The sequence below is a fragment of the Scyliorhinus torazame genome, chromosome 10 (assembly GCF_047496885.1).
Source record: "Scyliorhinus torazame isolate Kashiwa2021f chromosome 10, sScyTor2.1, whole genome shotgun sequence".
Lineage (NCBI taxonomy): Eukaryota > Metazoa > Chordata > Chondrichthyes > Carcharhiniformes > Scyliorhinidae > Scyliorhinus > Scyliorhinus torazame.
Genome location: NC_092716.1, coordinates 181,989,120 through 182,009,564, shown reverse-complemented (window position 1 = coordinate 182,009,564; position 20,445 = coordinate 181,989,120). Strand labels below are relative to the sequence as shown.

Genomic DNA, 20,445 nt, shown 5'->3' with positions numbered 1-20,445 from the left:
GTTTGATTTTCAGTGCCTCCCCATTTTATCCCAAAGGCCTTTTTCAAGCGAGTAACTAAGCTAATCTCTAGTTTTGTTTGAGCGGATAAAACCGCGAGTGAAGGTGGTGATGCTGGAGCATGGCCGGGGGGAGGGTGGGCTGGTGCTTCCAAACATTAGCAACCATTACTGGGCGGCAAATATAGCCATGATTAGGAAGTGGATAGTGGGGGAAGAGTCGGTGTGGGAGCAGGTAGAGGCAGCATCTTGTAAGGACACGAGTTTAGGGGCATTGATCACAGCACCTCTGCCATTCTTGCCGGCCCGGTACTCCACAAGCCCGGTGGTAGTGGCAGCCCTGAGAGTCTGGGAGCAGTGGAGAAAATATGTGAGAGTGGAGGGAGCATCGGTTTGGGCTCCAATCTGTAGCAACCATCGGTTTGCCCCAGGCAGACTAGATGGAGGGTTTCAGAGATGGCAGAGAACAGGGATCGGGAGGATGGGGGATTTGTTTATCGATGGGAGCTTTCCCGGTTTGAGGGAGTTAGAGGAGAAGTTTGAGTTGACGGGAGGGAATGGGTTTAGGTATCTGCAGATTAGGGACTTCTTGCGAAGGCAGGTTCCAACCTTCTCACTCCTACCGCCACGGGGGATACAAGATAGGGTAATTTCTAGAGTATGGGTGGGAAAGGGGAAGGTAGAATCATAGAATCATAGAAGTTTACAGCATGGAAACAGGCCCTTCGGCCCAACCAGTCCATGCCGCCCAGTTTTTACCATTAAGCTAGTCCCAGTTGCCCGCACTTGGCCCATAACCCTCTATACCCATCTTACCCATGTAACTATCTAAATGCTTTTTAAAAGACACAATTGTACCCGCCTCTACTACTACCTCTGGCAGCCCATTCCAGACACTCACTACCCTCTGAGTGAAGAAATTGTCCCTCTGGGCCCTTCTGAATCTCTCCCCTCTCACCTTAAACCTATGCCCTCTAGTTTTAGACTCCCCTACCTTTGGGAAAAGATGTTGACTATCTACCTTATCTATGCCCCTCATTATTTTATAGACCTCTATAAGATCACCCCTAAGCCTCCTACGCTCCAGGGAAAAAAGTCCCAGTCTATCCAGCCTCTCCTTATAACTCAAACCATCAAGTCCCGGCAATATCCTAGTAAATCTTTTCTGCACTCTTTCTAGTTTAATAATATCCTTTCTATAATAGGGTGACCATAACTGCACACAGTATTCCAAGTGTGGCCGTACCAATGTCTTGTACAACTTCAACAAGACGTCCCAACTCCTGTATTCAATGTTCTGACCAATGAAACCAAGCATGCCGAATGCCTTCTTCACCACCCTGTCCACCTGCGACTCCACCTTCAAGGAGCTATGAACCTGTACTCCTAGATCTCTTTGTTCTATAACTCTCCCCAACGCCATACCATTAACTGAGTAGGTCCTGGCCTGATTCGATCTGCCAAAATGCATCACCTCACATTTATCTAAATTAAACTCCATCTGCCATTCGTTGGCCCACTGGCCTAATTGATCAAGATCCCGTTGCAATCCTAGATAACCTTCTTCACTATCCACTGTGCCACCAATCTTGGTGTCATCTGCAAACTTACTAACCATGCCTCCTAAATTCTCATCCAAATCATTAATATAAATCACAAATAACAGTGGACCCAGCACCGATCCCTGAGGCACACCACTGGTCACAGGCCTCCAGTTTGAAAAACAACCCTCTACAACCACCCTCTGCCTTCTGTCGTCCAGCCAATTTTGAATCCAATTGGCAACCTCACCCTGGATCCCGTGAGCTTTAACCTTCTGCAACAACCTACCATGCGGTACCTTGTCAAAGGCTTTGCTAAAGTCCATGTAGACAACGTCTACTGCACTGCCCTCATCTACCTTCTTGGTCACCCCCTCAAAAAACTCAATCAAATTTGTGAGACATGATTTTCCACGCACAAAGCCATGCTGACTGCCCCGAATCATTCCTTGCCTCTCTAAATGCTTGTAGGTCTCATATCTATAAAGAACTCATGGAGTCAGAGGAAACGCCGCCAAAGGAGCTAAAGCACAAATGGGAGGATGAGTTAGGGGGAGAGATAGAGGCAGGTCTCTGAGCGGATGCGCTAAGCAGGGTAACACGTCCACATGAAGCGCCAGGCTCAGCCTGATACAGTTTAAGGTCGTTCACCAGGCACACATGACAGTGGCCCGGATGAGCAAGTTTTTTGGGATAGAAGACACATGTGCGGGAGGGCCAGCGAACCATGTCCACGTGTTTTGGGCATGTTCGAAGCTTAGGGGATTCTGGCAGGGGTTTGCAGATGTCATCTCCACGGTGTTAAAAGTAAGGGTGGCACCGAGTCCAGAGGTGGCGCTTTTCAGAGTGTCGGAGGACCCGGGAGTCCAAGGGGCGAGAGAGGTCGACGTCTTGGCCTTTGCCTCCTTGGTAGCCCGGAGGGACTGTTAGGATGGAGGGACTCAAAGCCCCCGGAATCAGAGACCTGGGCCAATGACATGGCAGGCTTTCTCAGTCTTGAGAAAATCAAGTTCGCACTAAGAGGGTCAAGGCTATGGTTCGTCCGGAGGTGGCAGCCATTTGTCTACTTCTTTAGTGAAAATTAATTGTCAGCGGGGGGCGGCGGGGGGATTATCAAAACTATTTGGTACCTGTGGGGTGATGTGTACTGGTATAGCCAGGCAGCTGGTGAGATGCTGCATAAGCTGGTCTATGAAGAAGGTCAGTTTCTGGATGTGCTGCTCCATAGCTCAAACTAGACTTGACGCCACTGCCCGCGTAGTTGTGGAATTTCTTACAGCCTACAACTAAACCCAGGCATTCTTTTTTGATTTGAGCGTACCTCTGCTCTGTTCTCATCATGGATCGTAATGCATACTGGTTTCCAATCGTCATGCTCGAGTTACAGAATAACTGCTCCCCGATCATCTTTGAACACGTCTGTTGACACTTTAATCTGCTTAGCTGGGCCAAAAATCTTGAGAACTGGCGTGGTGCTTCGTGAAGTCTTGAGCTTCTTCCGCTCTTGCTCATGTTGCTCATCCAAGATTAATCCGTTGTCTTGCGCAGGAGATCACGTAAATGTGTTGTTTTTGCTGACAGTGTTGGAATGAATTTCCTTTTAAAATTGATCATACCCATCACTCTTCAGATGGCTTTCTTGTTGTGTGGTTTTGGCATGTTGAGAATTGCTTGGATTTTGTCCTTGTCAGGTTCAATGTCTTGCGATGAGAGCTTGTTATCTAGGAATGTGACGTCAGTTACTCCAAATTGGCACTTTGGCTTGTTGAACTTCAGCCCATTTCTCCTACGCTCAATAGAAGCAATTTTGTATTGTGCTCTTGTATGGTTGAGCCCCAAGTGATCATCCACATACACACGTACACCTTCGGTGCCTATGATGATGTGCTCCATGACGCTGTGAAAGATTTCTGATCCAGCAATTATGCCAAACGGCTTTGTCAGAAAGAAGTACCGTAAAATGGCGTACTGAAAGTGCAGTATTTTGTACTTTGGTCCTCTAGCTTTAGTTGACTGAAACCCTAAGATGCGTCAAGGTTCATAAAGAATTATGCACCAGCCATCTCAGATGTGAATTCCTCATACTTTGGCATATGGTAATGTTCTCTTTTGATATTCTTGTTAAGAACTTTAGGATCCATGCATATGCGAATATCGCCATTCTTTTTCTATGGCGTTTACCCAGTCATTAGGTTCTTCTATTTTTCTGATTACTTTTAACTTTGTCATACTGCCTAGCTCCTTTTTGAGGCGACCCCAAAGAGATGCAGGTACTCTTCTGGGTGCCTGTATCATAGGTTTTGCTCTCTTTGAGTTGTATCTTGTAGGTGAATGGTAGTGTACCAAAACCTGTGAACACATCGCTGAATTTGCTGATAATGTGGATGCGATATACCAACTGCACTCGACCTAATTCTTCATAGGACTGATCACCGAATAATGAATCCAAGCACTTGGATACAATATAGAATGGGACAGAATAAACTGTGTTCTTTACCACCACACTCAGGTCACAAGCACCATAACATTTGATGATTGAACCATTATAATGTTTCAGAGATATTTTGTGATTTCTTCTAATCGGCTGAATTTTTAGATTTTTTAAATCAGTCGTGCTGATTAAATTGGCTTTGGCACCAGTGTCTAACTTCATTCGGACCATTGTACCGTTCACTTCAAGTGGTAGCAGCCATTTGTCCTCATCAACCTCATTTATTTTAAATGAGTATCAGTTTGCACTTTTTTAAGTGCTGGAGAATTTTTTGACATCTCCAAAAAATTCTTCTTCTTTGCTATTACTCCAACAAACAATGATGTTTCATCAGTGGAGACTGTGTCTTCCACTGTGCTGACTGATCTGGGGTTGGGCTTAGATATCAATTCTGAGCAAAGTGATTTTTTCTTTGCATCTGAAACAAAACATGCCAAACGCAAGACACTGTCTGAATTTGTGTCTTTGACCACATCTTTTACACAGAAATACTTCATTCTGATCTTTAACCTGTTTGTTGGTGTGTGAAGAACTGCAGGAACTTTACCGCATTTTTTTGGAAGTTTCCCGGCTTTTTGGGAAAAGGGCGGCAACCGGAGTTTTCTCCTCCAAGAAGAAGCGCCATTACTGAGGAACATTTCAGAATGCTGTGCTGCTAGCAGGTGAGCCTGACAAATCTTAACTGTTTTTCCAAAGACAGTTCCGAATCCCTCAGCAACCATTCCCTCAGCTTATTTTCATTCACACCAAATACAATCTGGTCCCGAATCATGGATAATTCCAACTCAGAAATATCACAGGTTTTAGCTTTTAACTTTAAATCAGTGATGGACTGATCTATGGGCTCTCCTGTCTTCTGTAAATGTAATCTATTCACTTAGCATTCACAAATTTCATTCTTCCTCGGGTTGCAATGGGCATCAGATCTTCAAATTACTTTGTTAAAATTTTTACTATCTTACATGAATCTGATTGATCTTCTAAATTTACTGCAATAAGAAACAGATTACATTTTTGTTTTAATACCTGCCAGTTGCTGTCCACATTACCATGAAAGCTCATACTCTTTGGTGGCTTCAACAACTCCATGTTGTTAAATTCTTGTAGACTGCAAAATCTTCAAATCTCTGTGACAGTGTTTAATATCTTCGAGTACTTGTACCATGTAATGTTCTTGTCGGATTACTTGATTTATTACAAGAACACTTTTAGTTAAAGTTATAAACAATTTATTAACTTGAACTGTGGGTGAACTATATACAAGACAATGGACTAATAACAGCAAACAGCAAAACCATGCAGGCGCAGCCTCTCTTTTCCAGCTCTCCAGTCAGTCTGAGGAGTCAGCTGACTAACATTCACTTATACACTAGTGAGGCTCCTAGTGGTCAGTCGGTGAATTACAACACAATCTTGGTATCACTACAGGAGGAAAGGCAGCTTTAACTGAAATAATGTTGTATATTTGGGGGGAAAAGGAGCAAGAGGAGGAGCAAAAACCAAACTCACTAGTGTCCACTTATCTTCACGTGTTCAATTTGATGATGGGTGTGCACAGACATACATATCCTTTCTCTTTCTAGATATTGACTGGCCCTCTGAACATGAACAATAGTTATAGTGTTTATTGAAAATTTGTAAAATAATTTTTGTTCATTATATCCTGAGGTTTTTTGTTTTGATGGGAAATGTAGCTGTTGTGATGTCAGTTTAGTTACAAATCCCTGAATAAAGACCTCATTCCACTAAACTGACTGCCTTTCAATTTTAAAGCAATTCTAATGAACATAAACGAACAAGAAATGTCAGAATAATTTTGAGAGCTTACATAATAACATTTAGTTATGTGTTCGAGCTCACTGCTATTTTTATTTGCCAAACTATTTGGTATCAATGATAATGTGGCCCATGGCCGGCTCTGAGGTTGCAATTGTGGATTCAGCAGATGGAAGATGTCAATGAGAATGCACTTACTGGCGCATCTTGATAGAGTTTTTCGAAGAGGTCACAGAGATGATTGATGAGGTAGAGCAGTGGATGTTGTCTATATGGACTTCAGTAAGGCGTTTGACAAGGTCCCTCATGGCAGACTGGTACAAAAGGTGAAGTCACACAGGATCAGGGGTGAACTGGCAAGATGGATACAGAACTGGCTAGGTCATAGAAGGCAGAGAGTAGCAATGGATGGGTGCTTTTCTGATTGGAGGGCTGTGTTATGGGCCAGGGTTTAGAGAACCCCAAAGTGTATCATGGAGTTCATCTGATCCATGACTTTTAATAGATTGTGGTATGGGGAGCACACGGCTCACTCTACAGGTATGGTACAGCAGAAAATGGGCCAGTGTTTTTTAAAAACAAAACAATGTTTATTCTATGAACTCAAGTTAACCTTTTTAAAACAAACAGTGAATAACTTAGCAACCAGTAAATCAAATACACCCCCCAAAGAATACAACACTAAGTAACCTGTATGCTATCCTTTTACACCCAAAAGACTTAACAAACCTTCAAACAGGAACACATTAGGTTTACATTTAATACTGAGACCTTTTTACAATTCTGAGTTCGCCAAATGATCCATAGATAGGCTTTGGAGGGCAGAGATCAACAGCAGAGCAGCTCACTGAAAAACCCAGACACACCCAAGCTCTTTCTCAAACAGAAACTAAAAAGCAGAACCAGAGCTCAGCTCCACCCACACTCTGACATCACTCCAGTAACATGAGCAGGTCCATTTCTTAAAGGTACATTTCTTAAACACCCATTTCTTAAAGGATGCTCTCACATGACACCTTCCCCCCCAAGAAAAAACCCCCCATCAACTTCAAGGTGGTTTCATTTTTCACGTTTTCACCATCCTTTAAGAAATGCACACAGTAAATATACTTTTCGTTTCAAAAAAACAACACACAAACAGGTATAATAATATAGTCCATTTGTTTCCCCGTTCTTCTTCCTCGAACTGAAATTCTTCTCGATTGACAGTCTCTTTGAACAAGAAGGTCTCTGCACGATCCGTCCATTTCTCTACGCCTCGGCATTTCTCTTTAAAGTCAGATACTTTAAATCTGATCATAGAGTCCCTTGCACTTCTCCAACACAGGAGCATTGGTTATCACAGCTTTCAGGCAGTCAAATGCCTGTTGACATTCCGCTGTCCACTGGAATTTGTTACGCTTCTTGAGCAAGTCCATCAGTGGAGCAATCACACAACAAAACTTTTGCACAAATGTTCGATCAAATCCACTCATGCCAAGAAATTGCATTATTTCCCTTTTTCTCGAGGGTATTGATAACACCTCAAGGAAAGTGATCCGGGCTTTTCCAAATTCACTTTTGGCTAGGTTTATCACCAAACCCGCCTCCTGAAGTCGATCGAATAACTCCATCAGATGTTTTAAATGTTCTTTCCATGTCTGGCTGAAAATTACCACATCGTCGATGTATACCGCACAATTGGGTAATCCTGAAACAACTTTGTTAGTTAACCATTGAAATGTGGCTGGGGCGTTTTTCATGCCAAATGGCATAACTTTGAATTGGTATATACCATCTGGAGTCACAAAAGCTGAAATGTCCTTCGCCCTTTCAGCTAAAGGTACCTGCCAGTAACCTTTAAGTAAATCCAATTTGGAAATAAAAGCGGACTGTCCCACTTTCTCAATGCAATCCTCCAAACGTGGGATAGGATAAGAGTCCGTTCTTGTAACTGCAGTAACCTTTCTATAGTCCACACACAACCGTTGGGTACCGTCTGGTTTAGGCACCATCACTATGGGTGAGCTCCATTGACTGCAACCCACTTCAATTATGCCATTTTTAAGCATAGTCTCAATCTCTTTGTTATCCTGTGCTAATTTTAAAGGGTTAAGTCTATATGGATGTTGTTTGATTGAAACAGTATTTCCCACATCTACATCATGTATAGCCATTTTAGTACTTCCCAATTTATCTCCACAAACTTGCCCATGTGATATCAATAACTCTTTCAAGTCAGTTTGTTTTTCCTCTGGAAGATAACTCACCAATTTAACCCAATGTTTAAGAACATCCTCATTTTCCAATTTAATTTGAGGTATGTGAAATTCACAGTCATCTGGATTTGGTTTGTCACTTTGAGTTAGAATCATTAAAACCTCCTCCTTTTTCTCTCCTTCCCTTTCAAAGTACCTTTTAAGCATATTCAAATGCCACACTCGGTGATTCTTTTTCTATCTGGTGTTCTTACCACATAATTCACCTCACTTAATTTCCTTTCAATCTGATAAGGTCCACAAAACCTTGCTTTTAAAGGTTCATCTACCACTGGTAACAACACTAAAACTTTATCTCCACTGGCAAAACTACGAACTTTGGATTTCTTGTCCGCTACCCGTTTCATCACATTTTGTGCACCGTTTAAATGTTGTCTAACCAATTCACCTGCTCTATTTAATCGTTCCCTAAAATTTGACACGTAATCCAATAATGTAATTTCCGATTTCTCACCCACCAATTTTTCCTTAATCAATTTAAATGGTCCTCTTACCTCATGACCAAAAATTAGTTCAAAAGGACTACGTTTGGTTGACTCATTAGGTGCATCCCTAATTGCAAACAGTACGAATGGAATTCCTTTATCCCAATCCTCTGGATAATCTTGACAATAAGTCCTCAACAATGTCTTTAATGCCTGATGCATTTTCTAATGGTCCCTGCGATTCTGGATGGTACGCAGTTGATTTAAATTGTTTTATTCCTAAGCTATCCATAACTTCTTTGATTAACTTTGAGGTAAAATTTGATCCTTGATCCGATTGGATTTCTGTGGGTAGTCCATAGCTAGTAAAGAATTTAAGTAACTCGCCTTTAGCTGTAATATTACGTACTGGAATAGCCTCTGGAAACCTAGTAGACACATCCATTATAGTCAAAAGATATTGATTCCCACTTTTTGTTTGAGGAAGCGGTCCTACACAATCAATTAGGACCCATGTAAAAGGTTCCTCAAATGCTGGAATGGGTATTAAGGGCACTAGTTTTATCACTGCTTGAGGTTTCCCTATCACTTGACATGTGTGACATGACTGACAAAATTTAACTACATTTTGATGTCGTCCAGGCCAATAAAAATGTTTCTGGATTTTAGCTTGAGTTTTCCTTGTCCCCACATGACCTCCCACTGGTACCTCATGTGCAACTCGCAACACCTCCTTCCTATACCCTACCGGCAATACTACTTGATGAACTTCTGCCCACTTTTCATCCGCCTGCATATGTAAAGGTCCCCATTTTCTCACCAAGACATCACTTTTATGGTAATAACACTCTGGTACACATGCAGATTCCTCTTCCGTGAATGCTTTCTGATACATCCGTTTTATTTCTAGATCTTTTTGTTGTAACTCCGCCAATTTTCCTGAACTAAAAATATCCGCCTCATCCACCACCTGTTCTTGTTCTCTTTCAACCATCTGACCAAAAATAGTTTTTGACAATTGCAGTTCAACGTCATCTTCACTCTTTGATTTCTCCTCTTGTCTTAACCTGTGACTTTGCGACCTTGTTTCTACACAGTCCGGAAAAATCCCAGGATATTCGTCCTTCAACACTTCAGTTGTCTGATTTTCCACTGGCTTATCAACCACAGGAGGCATCACTCCCACTTGCGATCCATCTATATCATTACCCAAGATACTGTATTCCTGAACAAGATAGTTTCTCTATTACTCCTAGTACCACTTCACCAATCTTCACTGGACTTTCCCACATTACCTTAAAAATGAAACGCTACTTCTCTCACCCTGAATTCCATATATTACCACCTATTCTGGCAACATTCTTCCCAACCTACATAACTCCTCATCTCTTACCATTAAAGATTGACTAGCTCCCGTACCTCTTAAAATTGTGACTTCTTTACCAACTCCTTCTGATACACATGAGTAAACTTTACCCACACAAGTAAATTCTTTAAAGAGATCTGGCACCTTCTTATCAATCATCTCTTGATCAGGCTGTACAATCTTTTGCACTTCCTTTGCTTCACTTGGGCTTTCCTTTACAACTTTAACAAACCCCACTGTCGTATCCTGTTTTACCACATCAGCCTTCCCAGTGCTTTTCTTCAACCACCAACACTGTGACTTTACATGGCCGAGTTTATTACAGTGAAAACATTTGAAACTTTTCATTTCTTTTCCACCCTCCTGGATTTCTTTTTTAATCTGAGGTACACTCTCCTTATTATCTCCCATCAGATCACCTTTACCTTTACCACTTGAGTATTTCTCATGTCCCCAGTTTCTATCTCTCACAGGCTGAAACTGATGTCGGAAACCAAGCTTTGATTTATGAACTAATTCATAATCATCTGCCATTTCTGCGGCTAATCTTGCAGTTTTAATCCTCTGCTCTTCCACATGAATTCTCACTACAACACAAATTGAATTTTTAAACTCCTCCAGAAGTATATTTTCTCTGAGAGCTTCTTATGTTTGGTCTATTTTCAAAGCCCTTATCCATCTATCAAAAGTACTCTGTTTGATACTTTCAAACTCCATGTATGTTTGACCAAATTCTTTCCTTAAATTTCTAAACCTTTGTCTGTAAGCTTCAGGCACTAGTTCATATGCACCGAAGATGGATTTTTTCACCTCCTCATATGTCCAGATACCTCCTCTGGTAGTGATGCAAACACTTCACTAGCTCTACCTACCAGCTTTTTTTGAATCAGTAATACCCACATGTCCTGTGGCTATTTCATTTGTTTAGCTACCTTCTCAAATGAAATAAAAAAGGCTTCTACCTCCTTCTCATCAAACCGTGGCAATGCTTGGACATATTTAAATAGATTCCCACCAAGCCTTCGACTTTGACGCTCTTTCTCACTATCCTCATCACTATGGTCCAACTGTACGTTTCCCTTTACATCTGCCAATTTTAACTGACTGTCCTGTTTCATGGCCATTTTCTGAAGTTCAAACTCTCTATCTTTATCTTTTTCCCTGATCTGTATCTCCCTTTCTCTTTCTTTTTGTTCTGCAAGGGCTATTCTTTCTTTCCTCCTTTCTTCTCTCTCCTTTTCTTTTTCCGCTCTCTCTCTTTTGTATTCAAGCTGCTTTAATTCTTTCTCATGTTCCATTTGTTTAATTTGCAACTGAATTTGTGCCATTTCCAATGAGTCAAACTGTATCTCAGGCAACTTTTAATGCTCAGCCACTGCCATAATTACCTAATCTTTTTGCATTTCGTCAGGTAATGTTAACTGCAATGTTTTTGTCAAATCTGACAGTCTGCTTTTAGTCTCTGTCCATAAGGTACTGCGTGTGACAGTCTCCACCCCCAAAATCTTCTGAGCCTCTGAAAGAGCCATTGTCCACAACACAATCCCTACTTAACTGAAATACCACACCTGAAAAGCAACCACAATATGCTCACCCCTCACTGTCTTTAAGTTCACAAAGCCAATCCAATCGATAGACTTTTATCCCCTTCGACCTCCCAATTGTTATGGGCCAGGGTTTAGAGAATCCCAAAGTGTATCATGGAGTTCACCTGACCCACAACTTATAATAGATTGTGGTAGGGGGAGCACACGGCTCACTCTACAGGTATGGTATAGCAGAAAATGGACCAGTGTTTTTTAAAAACAAAACAATGTTTATTCTATGAACTCAAGTTAACCTTTTTAAAACAAACAGTGAATATCTTAGCAACCAGTAAATCAAATACACCCCCCAAAGAATACAACACTAAGTAACCTGAATGCTGTCCTTTTACACCCAAAAGACTTAACAAACCTTCAAACAGGAACACATTAGGTTTACATTTAATACTGAGACCTTTTTACAATTCTGAGTTCACCAAATTATCCATAGATAGTCTTTGGAGGGCAGAGATCAAAAGCAGAGCAGCACACTGAAAAACATAGACACACCCAAGCTTTTCTCAAACTGAAACTAAAATGCAGAACCAGAGCTCAGCTCCACCCACACTCTGACATCATTCCAGTAACATGAGCAGGTCCATTTCTTAAAGGTACATTTCTTAAACACCCATTTCTTAAAGGGTACTCTCACATGACAGCTGTGACTAGTGGTGTTCTGCAGGAATCAGTGCTGGGACCTTTGCTGTTCGTAGTATATATAAATGATTTGGAGGAAAATGTAACTGGTCTGATTAGTAAGTTTGCAGACGACACAAAGGTTGGTGGAATTGCGGATAGCGATAAGGACTGTCAGAGGATACAGCAGGATTTAGATCGTTTGGAGATTTGGGCGGAGAGATGGAAGATGGAGTTTAATCTGGAAAATGTGAGGTAATGCATTTTGGAAGGTCTAATGCAGGTAGGGAATATACAGTGAATGGTAGAACACTCAAGAGTATTGACAGTCAGAGAGATCTAGGTGTACAGGTCCACAGGTCACTGAAAGGGGCAACACAGGTGGAGAAGGTAGTCAGAAGTCATACGGCATGCTTGCCTTGATTGGCCGGGGCATTGAGTATAAGAATTGGCAAGTCATGTTGCAGATGTATAGAACCTTAGTTAGGCTATACTTGGAGTGTAGTGTTCAATTCTGGTCGCCACACTACCAGAAGGATGTGGAGGCTTTAGAGAGGGTGCAGTAGAGATTTACCTGGTATGGAGGGCATTAGCTATGAGGAGCGGTTGAATAAACTCGGTTTGTTCTCACTGGAACGACAGAGGTTGAGGGGCGACCTGATAGAGGTATACAAAATTATGAGGGGCACAGACAGAGTGGATAGTCAGAGGCTTTTTCCCAGGGTAGAGGGGTCAATTACTAGGGGGCATAGGTTTAAGGTGAGAGGGGCAAGGTTTTGAGGAGATGTACGAGGCAAGTTTTTTACACAGAGGGTAGTGGGTGCCTGGAACCCGCTGCCGGAGGAGGTGGTGGAAGCAGGGACGATAGTGACATTTAAAGGGCATCTTGACAAATACATGAATAGGATGGGAATAGAGGGATACGGACCCAGGAAATGTAGAAGATTTTAGTTTAGATGGGCAGCATGGTCGGCACAGGCTTGGAGGGCCGAAGGGCCTGTTCCTGTGCTATAGTTTTCTTTGTTCTTTGTTCACACACGTTGGCTGGAATTTTCCAGCCCTTCCTGCCAGCGGGATCTTCCGGTCCTGCCGATATGGATGGAGATTTCAATGGATCACTGGCCCCACCTTGGGGAATCTTGCAGCCAGGGAGCACTGGAAAATTACAGCATTGTTCCTTGTTGAGGTTCAGGTCAGGGAATTGCTCTCGGAGCACCTTTAGCAGACATCGCTTCCTGCATGGAGTCTATTGCACCCTCCTCCTCCTCCACCACCTTCCTCTTCCAAGAGCTTGTCCAGTTCTGCATTGCATATGTTCATTCTCTAAGTTATGCTGTATTCTTAGGGGAATCTCACATAGTTCATCCATGTCTGTGAGCGGTTGGTTTGTTCAGAAATATTGAATATTTAGTACCTGTCACACCGCTCCCTTGTAAACCTTTTTACAATATCAAACACCAATGGAATACGCAAAACATCTGTAGAATTGTAATGATAATTTTATTGTCCCAGTATGAAGTTACTGTGAAAAGCCCCTAGTCGCCACATTCCAGTGCCTGTTCGGGTAAGCTAGTACGGGAATTGAACACGCGCTGCTGGCCTTGTTCTGTATTACAAACCAGCTGTCGATAGCTAGATGAAGTCAACCAGCTACTAACCAGCAAGTAGTTGATGAGCTCTTTCAATAGTATTGGTAAGGGACCATTCCTGCTGATGAACATGTGTACAGTTGTGTGAGGTTACCAGAAGGACTTGGCTGGAAGTGGAGTTGTCAAATCAGTGTTACATGCTAATTGATGTTCTGACCCACCGGCTCTCCATACTCCGGATGGAAGTTCAATGTGCATGCTAACATCTGCACCAACCCAGGGTTCTTTATGTTTCAGTCCACCAGTAAGCATGCATGTTGCAGACCATTTTGGAGCTCTAAGGGAGTTCATACCAGCCAACAAATAAATGGTACCGGACCCAATTACTGAAGCATAATACTTAGTAACATTTTTCCAGATCTGTTTGAATATAGAGTTTAAATGATTAACCTAAGCAAACTTAGTCTAATTTTACTTTTAGCAAATTCCATTTAAATCATTTTATTCTACTTTTGTTTATTGAATGTTCTGAAGAAGACAGAATCCTTGGAGTAAGATGAGCATCGAAGTGGTTGATTTTGGTTCATTTGGCTTAGGAAATGCTGAGCCATCAGCCATTGAATTGGAACGAATATCCACCGAGATCATAAGGGCCTTCCGTGACATTGGTTTTGTGTACATCAAAAACACAGGAATCAAAGATGAAAACGTGTGTATTAATTTTATTGCCTCATATTAGCAGTGTTTACCAATGGTATTTTAATGTGCATGTTAAATGAAATAATCAAAATAAAGGGTGATTAATATCAATAGTTGTGTGTTTGCCATGAAAATATTAATATGTCGACACGACACTATTCGGAACTGTAAATTAGCTTAAGTGATCATAATTACCTGTTTTGTATTTAGTATGCTTAATGACACATTCTAAACAATCGCTCTTTAGGTGTTTGAAGTGATGGACATCAGTAGAAGATTCTTTCTGCTCCCAAGGGACATTAAACAGCAATATGCCCGTTCAACAGACTCTGAGACTCCCAGCCAAGGATGGATTGAAACAGAAAGGTAAGATTTCCTGAAGAACCTCATCCAGTGCAACCCATTTATGAGTAAATCCCAAGTACATGATCTCAAAATAAAGAGCCCAGATTGCATTAGACTGATCACCTGAAGATAACTTTGTCATCACAGATACAGTGAAGCTTTGACAACAACTCATTTCAGCAGTTGAAAATCATGAATTTATATTTACTCCCCTTATTACTTCTTAAACAAACCAGTCCATATGAACATTCGCTTGCTTTACACTTGGGACCAAGGGATATTAATGCCAGGGGCAGGATTTTCCATTGGCTGACGCCGAAATCGGAAAAAGCGAGTGGGCGGAGAATAAGTTCAGGCGCTAAAATTACAGCGGGCGCCGATTTGACACCAAATCACAATTCTTCGTCATCTCGACAGCGGCGTCAATGCGGTCCGCAATGTACACACAGTAAACATCGTTTGTATATCATTAGCGGGCCTGACGCTGTATTCTCCGTCTCCGATGGGCCAAGTTCCCGATGGCGCGATTCACTTGTGTTTTTAAACATCGTCAAACCGGCATCGTTGCTGCTGAGAGAGGGAGGGAGCTGGATTCTCCGATAGCCAACACCAAAATCACATTCGGCGATTGGCCGGAGAATCTGTTTTGACGCCGAAAACTGGGACGGCGCCATTTTTCGGATTCTCTGCTCCCTCAAAAACGGCGTCATCGCTGAGTACGCCGCACGCCGTTGGGACGGCCTCAGGACATCACCTGACGCCTTCCCCAGATACTCCGCCCCGGATGCGCCGACTCCCCAACAACGTGGGACACGTATGCTCACAGTTTTCGGGGGCCTCACGTGGTGGCTACGGACTGGTGGGGGGAGGTCCGGGTGTTGCGAGGGGGGTTACAGGGGGGCACTATCGGGCAGTCCGGGTCTGCATGCGGCCGGCGCCATGTTGTACGGCGCGACTGCTGCAGGCCACCGCCGTGCGCATGCCCAGCCACATACCCGGCAAGTCTCCATCCGTATCTACAGGTAAAGCTGCGATGTGGCGTGGCTGCTATCCCCCCACCGGGTGGAACATCGGTGCAGGGGGCAGCGCCGACTTTTTGGCCGTAAGACGAGACACATGCTCCGGACAACGCCTCAAAATTGGAGAATCCAGCCCAGGGGGTACGGAAAGTCTCCAACATTGCCATAGTTTGTTAACAGTTGTACCGCTGACCAGGGGGCTTCTGCCAGGGTGGGGGGGGGGTTGGCCAGAAGGTGGGCTGTGGGGTCTGGGTGGACAGACACACAACACCATTGCCGCAACCGGCAAGGCTGCCACGCAGCTACACACGTCGTTGACTGCCCAGTGTGAACGTAGGGCCACCGGTCTTGTAGGTGTCCCTCCAGGCCACCCCCCAAGGTGCCCTCTGGCACCAGCTGACCCATCTGCTGTAGGGGTGTCCTCCAGCACAACCAGTGCCATCTTGTTGATTTGGATGAGTGGGTGTGGGGATTGTAATGTGTATATGTAGCTGTAGCTTGTCAGCCTCCCGGACTGTCAATCACGGACTTAATCGCCTGCAGCTGAGCCCTCAAGCAGCCAACGCTACGTCCGCCTTTGACCACTGGCTAGCCTGCTTCGAAAGCTACCTCCGAACATCCGCTGAGGAACCCTCGGACTCGCAGAAGCTCCAAGTCCCCTATTCAGGGGTGAGCCCTGACATTTTTCCTCTCATCCGGGATGCGCCCACTTACTCCGAAGCGATGGACCTCCTGAAGGGACACTACGTTCGACCAGTCAATCAAGTATACGCCAGGCACCTCCTGGCCACGAGACAGCAACTCCCCGGGGAGTTTCTGGACGATTTCTGGCGTGCCCTGCACATCCTAGGTAGGAACTGTGACTGCCAGGCTGTTTCAGCAGTCCAGCACACCAAACTTTTAATTCGAGACGCTTACGTTACGGGCATGAAGTCTGCGTACGTCCGCCAGCGACTACTGGAAGGAGGTACGCTTGATCTTGCGGGAACTAGACAGCTCGCTAACTCGTTAGAAGTGGCCTCCTGTAATGTCCAGTCCTACGCCTCCTACCGCGCGGCACCCTCGTGGGCATCGTGGGCCCCATCAGCTGCTGACTCCAGCTCACCACAAGCCTGCGCCATGCGGCAGCCAGCCAACTCTGGAGGGGCCCAAGTGCTATTTGTGCGGGCAAAACAAACACCCCAGGCAGCGCTGCCCGGTGCGGGGCGCGACCTGCAATGGCTGTGGGAAGAAGGGACACTTTCTTTCTGTTTGCCAGGCCCGGTCGGTCGCCGCTGTTTCCAGGACTGGCGTTCCTACACCCCCCCACGGGCACCGCCATTTTCCCATCCGCAAGCTACATGCGGCCCGTGGGCACCACCAGCTTCTTCACCGCAAGCCACGTTTGGCCCGTGGGCAACGCCATCTTTGATTTTGCCCGCCATGTGCGCCCGATGGGCACCGCCATCTTCGGCGCCATTTTGGACGGCGTCTCAGGACCCCTGCTCGTCTGGCCGGTCATCGCCTGCCGCCACTTCTACCACCGCTGACCAGCCCGGGACCTCCCAGCATCTGCCACAGCTCGCCTCGATCACCTTAGATCAGTCACGGCCCCGCAAGCTCGCGACCGCAACATCGACGCTAAAATGGTCACGAGACAACCTGCAAAGAGAGTTTCATCCACCCCACTACGGTAAGGCGTTGCTCCCTGCCGGTACACCCTGTCACCCAGAAAATCTCCTTGGCCTCCGGATCCCATTCTGTGGAAATCCGGGGGTACTGCATCGCGACTCTCACCGTCCAAGGCGTAGAGTTCAGCAGCCTCCGGCTCTACGTCCTCCCCCACCTCTGCGGCTGCCCTGTTACTCGGCCTGGACTATCAGTGCCATCTCCAAAGCCTAACCTTAAAATTCAGCGGACCCCTACCCCCCTCACCGTGTGCGGCCTCACGACCCTTAAGGCCGATCCACCTTCCCTGTTTGCGAACCTCACCCCGGATTGCAAACCCGTCGCCACTAGGAGCAGACGGTACAGTGCCCAGGACAGGACCTTCATCAGGTCGGAGGTCCAATGGCTTCTGCGGGAAGGGGTTATTGAGGCCAGCAACAGTCCCTGAAGAGCTCAAGTGGTAGTAGTAAAGACTGGGGAGAAGCACAGGCTGGTCATTGACTACAGTCAGACCATCAATCGGTACACGCAGCGCGACGCGTACCCTCTCCCACGCATATCTGACATGGTCAATCAGATTGCGCAGTATCGAGTCTTTTCCACAGTGGACCTGAGGTCCGCCTACCACCAGCTCCCCATCCGCCCGGAGGACCGCCAATACACTGTGTTCGAAGCAGATGGCCGCCTCTATCACTTCCTTAGGGTTCCCTTCGGCGTCACTAATGGGGTCTCGGTCTTCCAACGAGAGATGGACCGAATGGTTGACCGGTACGGACTGCTGGCCAACTTCCTGTACCTAGATAACATCACCATCTGTGGCCACGATCAGCAGGACCACGACGCGAACCTCCAAAAATTCCTCCAGACCGCCAAACTCCTTAATCTCACATACAATAAGGAGAAATGCGTGTTCCGCGCCAACTGCTTAGCCATCCTTGGCTATGTCGTGGAAAATGGAGTCCTAGGGCCCGACCCCAACTGCATGCGCCCCCTCATGGAACTCCCACTCCCCCACTGCCCCAAGGCCCAGAAATGATGCCTGGGGTTTTTCTCCTTCTATGCCCAGTGGGTCCCGAATTATGCGGACAAGGCCCTCCCACTCATTCAGTTCACAGTTTTTCCCCTGACGGCTGAGGCCCACCAGGCCTTCAACCATATCAAGGCGGACAACGCCATGGCCACGATGCACGCGGTCGACGAGTCCCTGCCCTTCCAGGTGGAGAGCGATGCATCGGACATAGCTCTGGCCGCCACCCTCAACCAGGCGGGCAGGCCTGTGGTCTTCTTTTCCCGCACCCTCCATGCCTCCGAAATTCGGCACTCCTCTGTCGAAAAGGAGGCCCAAGCCATTGTGGAAGCTGTGCGACATTGAAGGCATTACCGGGCCAGCAGGAGATTCACTCTCCTCACTGACCAATGGTCGGTTGCCTTTATGTTTAATAATACACAGCGGGGCAAGATCAAAAATGACAAGATCTTGAGGTGGAGGATCGCGCTCTCCACCTATAACTATGAGATCTTGTATCGCCTGGGGAAGCTTAATGACCCCCCTGATGCCTTGTCCCGCGGTTCATGTGCCAGCGCACAAGTGGACCGAGTCTGGGCTCTCCACTATGACCTCCACCACCCGGGGGTCACCCGGTTCTTCCATTTCATCAAGGCCCGCAACCTGCCCTACTCCATTGAGGAAGTCAGGACCGTCACCAGAGACTGCCAGGTCTGTGCGAAGTGCAAGCCGGACTTCTACCGGCCAGATCGAGCGCACCTGGTGAAGGCGTCCCGCCCCTTTGAGCGCCTCAGCGTGGACTTCAAAGACCCCTTCCCTCCATCGACCGCAACAAGTACTTTCTGAACGTGATTGACGAGTACTCCCGGATCCCATCCCAAGCCCCGATATGATTTCTGCCACGGTAATTAAAGCCCTCTACAGCATCTTCGCTCTGTTTGGTTTCCCCACCTTAATCCAGTGATCAGGGATCCACTTTCATGTGCAATGAGCTGCGTCAGTTCCTGCTCAGCAAGGGCATTGCCTCGTGCAGGACGACCAGCTACAACCCCCGGGGAAACGGATAGGTGGATAGGGAGAACGGGACGGTCTGGAAGGCGTCCTGCTGGCCCTGTGGTCTAAAGATCTCCCAGTTTCCCGCTGGTAGGAGGTCATCCCTGACGCGCTCCACTCCATCCGATCGCTCCTCTGCACCGTGACTAACGAGACCCCCTCACGAACGTGTGTTTGCGTCCCCAGGAAGTCCACCTCCGGGGTCTTGCTCCCAACATGGCTGACAGTTCCTGAACCCGTCCTCCTTCAGAAGCATGTGCCGACCCAGAAGTCAGACCCCTTGGTCGAAAAAGTCCACCTCCTACATGCAAACCTGCAGTACGCCTACGTGGCACACCCCGACGGGCGCCAAGACACAGTCTCTCTCTGGGACCTGGCACCCGCTGGATCCCCACCCACGACCCCCGACCAGACACCGCCCCCCGCCCCCCCCCCCCCCCCCCAGTTGCCTCATTCACCCCTGTGCCACTCACCCTCCCCCCAGCGAACCTCACCGCTGCCCCCACCCCAGTAGGTTCTGTCCTCCCACTGGTTCCACTCAGGGGTGACGAAGGCGACGACAACACGCTCCAGGAGTCGCAGGTTACCAAGTCGGCACCCACATCACCACCAGGACTGAGGCGATCGCAGAGGAGGGTCAAGGCCCCCGACAGACTTAACTTGTAATGTTTTCCAACACCCCCGCTGGACTCTTTTTTTTTAACAGGGGGTGAATGTGGTAGTCACCACTAGTACTATATTACATGTATTACGGCACTGCCCGTATAGTAGAGGTTAATGTGTAAATCCCTGCCTGCTGGCTCCACCCAGTAGGCGGCGTATAAATGTGTGCACTCTCTGGTGTCGCAGCCCTTCTGGTTCCAGCTAAAAGAGGCAGGGATCTTTGCTCAATAAAACCTCGATTATTCCACTACTCTCGTCTTTGTAGTAATTGATAGTGCATCAGAATCCTGCACCATTTTTCATTGGAATCGATTGTGTTCCATGTGGTGCTGGTGCTAGCCCCTCCGCAGT

At 46.1% G+C, this 20,445-nt stretch overlaps 1 protein-coding gene across 1 annotated transcript in view; it reads left to right on the top strand.

Moving 5' to 3' along the window:
* LOC140384399 (uncharacterized) overlaps window positions 1-20,445 on the top strand; it is a 57,158-nt gene that overhangs the window by 9,491 nt on the left and 27,222 nt on the right. Inside the window, exons 2-3 of the mRNA XM_072466071.1 lie at window positions 14,197-14,371; window positions 14,609-14,727. Coding sequence (XP_072322172.1) covers window positions 14,219-14,371; window positions 14,609-14,727 — 272 coding nt within the window. The 5' untranslated portion in view covers window positions 14,197-14,218. The remainder of the gene's footprint in view (window positions 1-14,196; window positions 14,372-14,608; window positions 14,728-20,445) is intronic.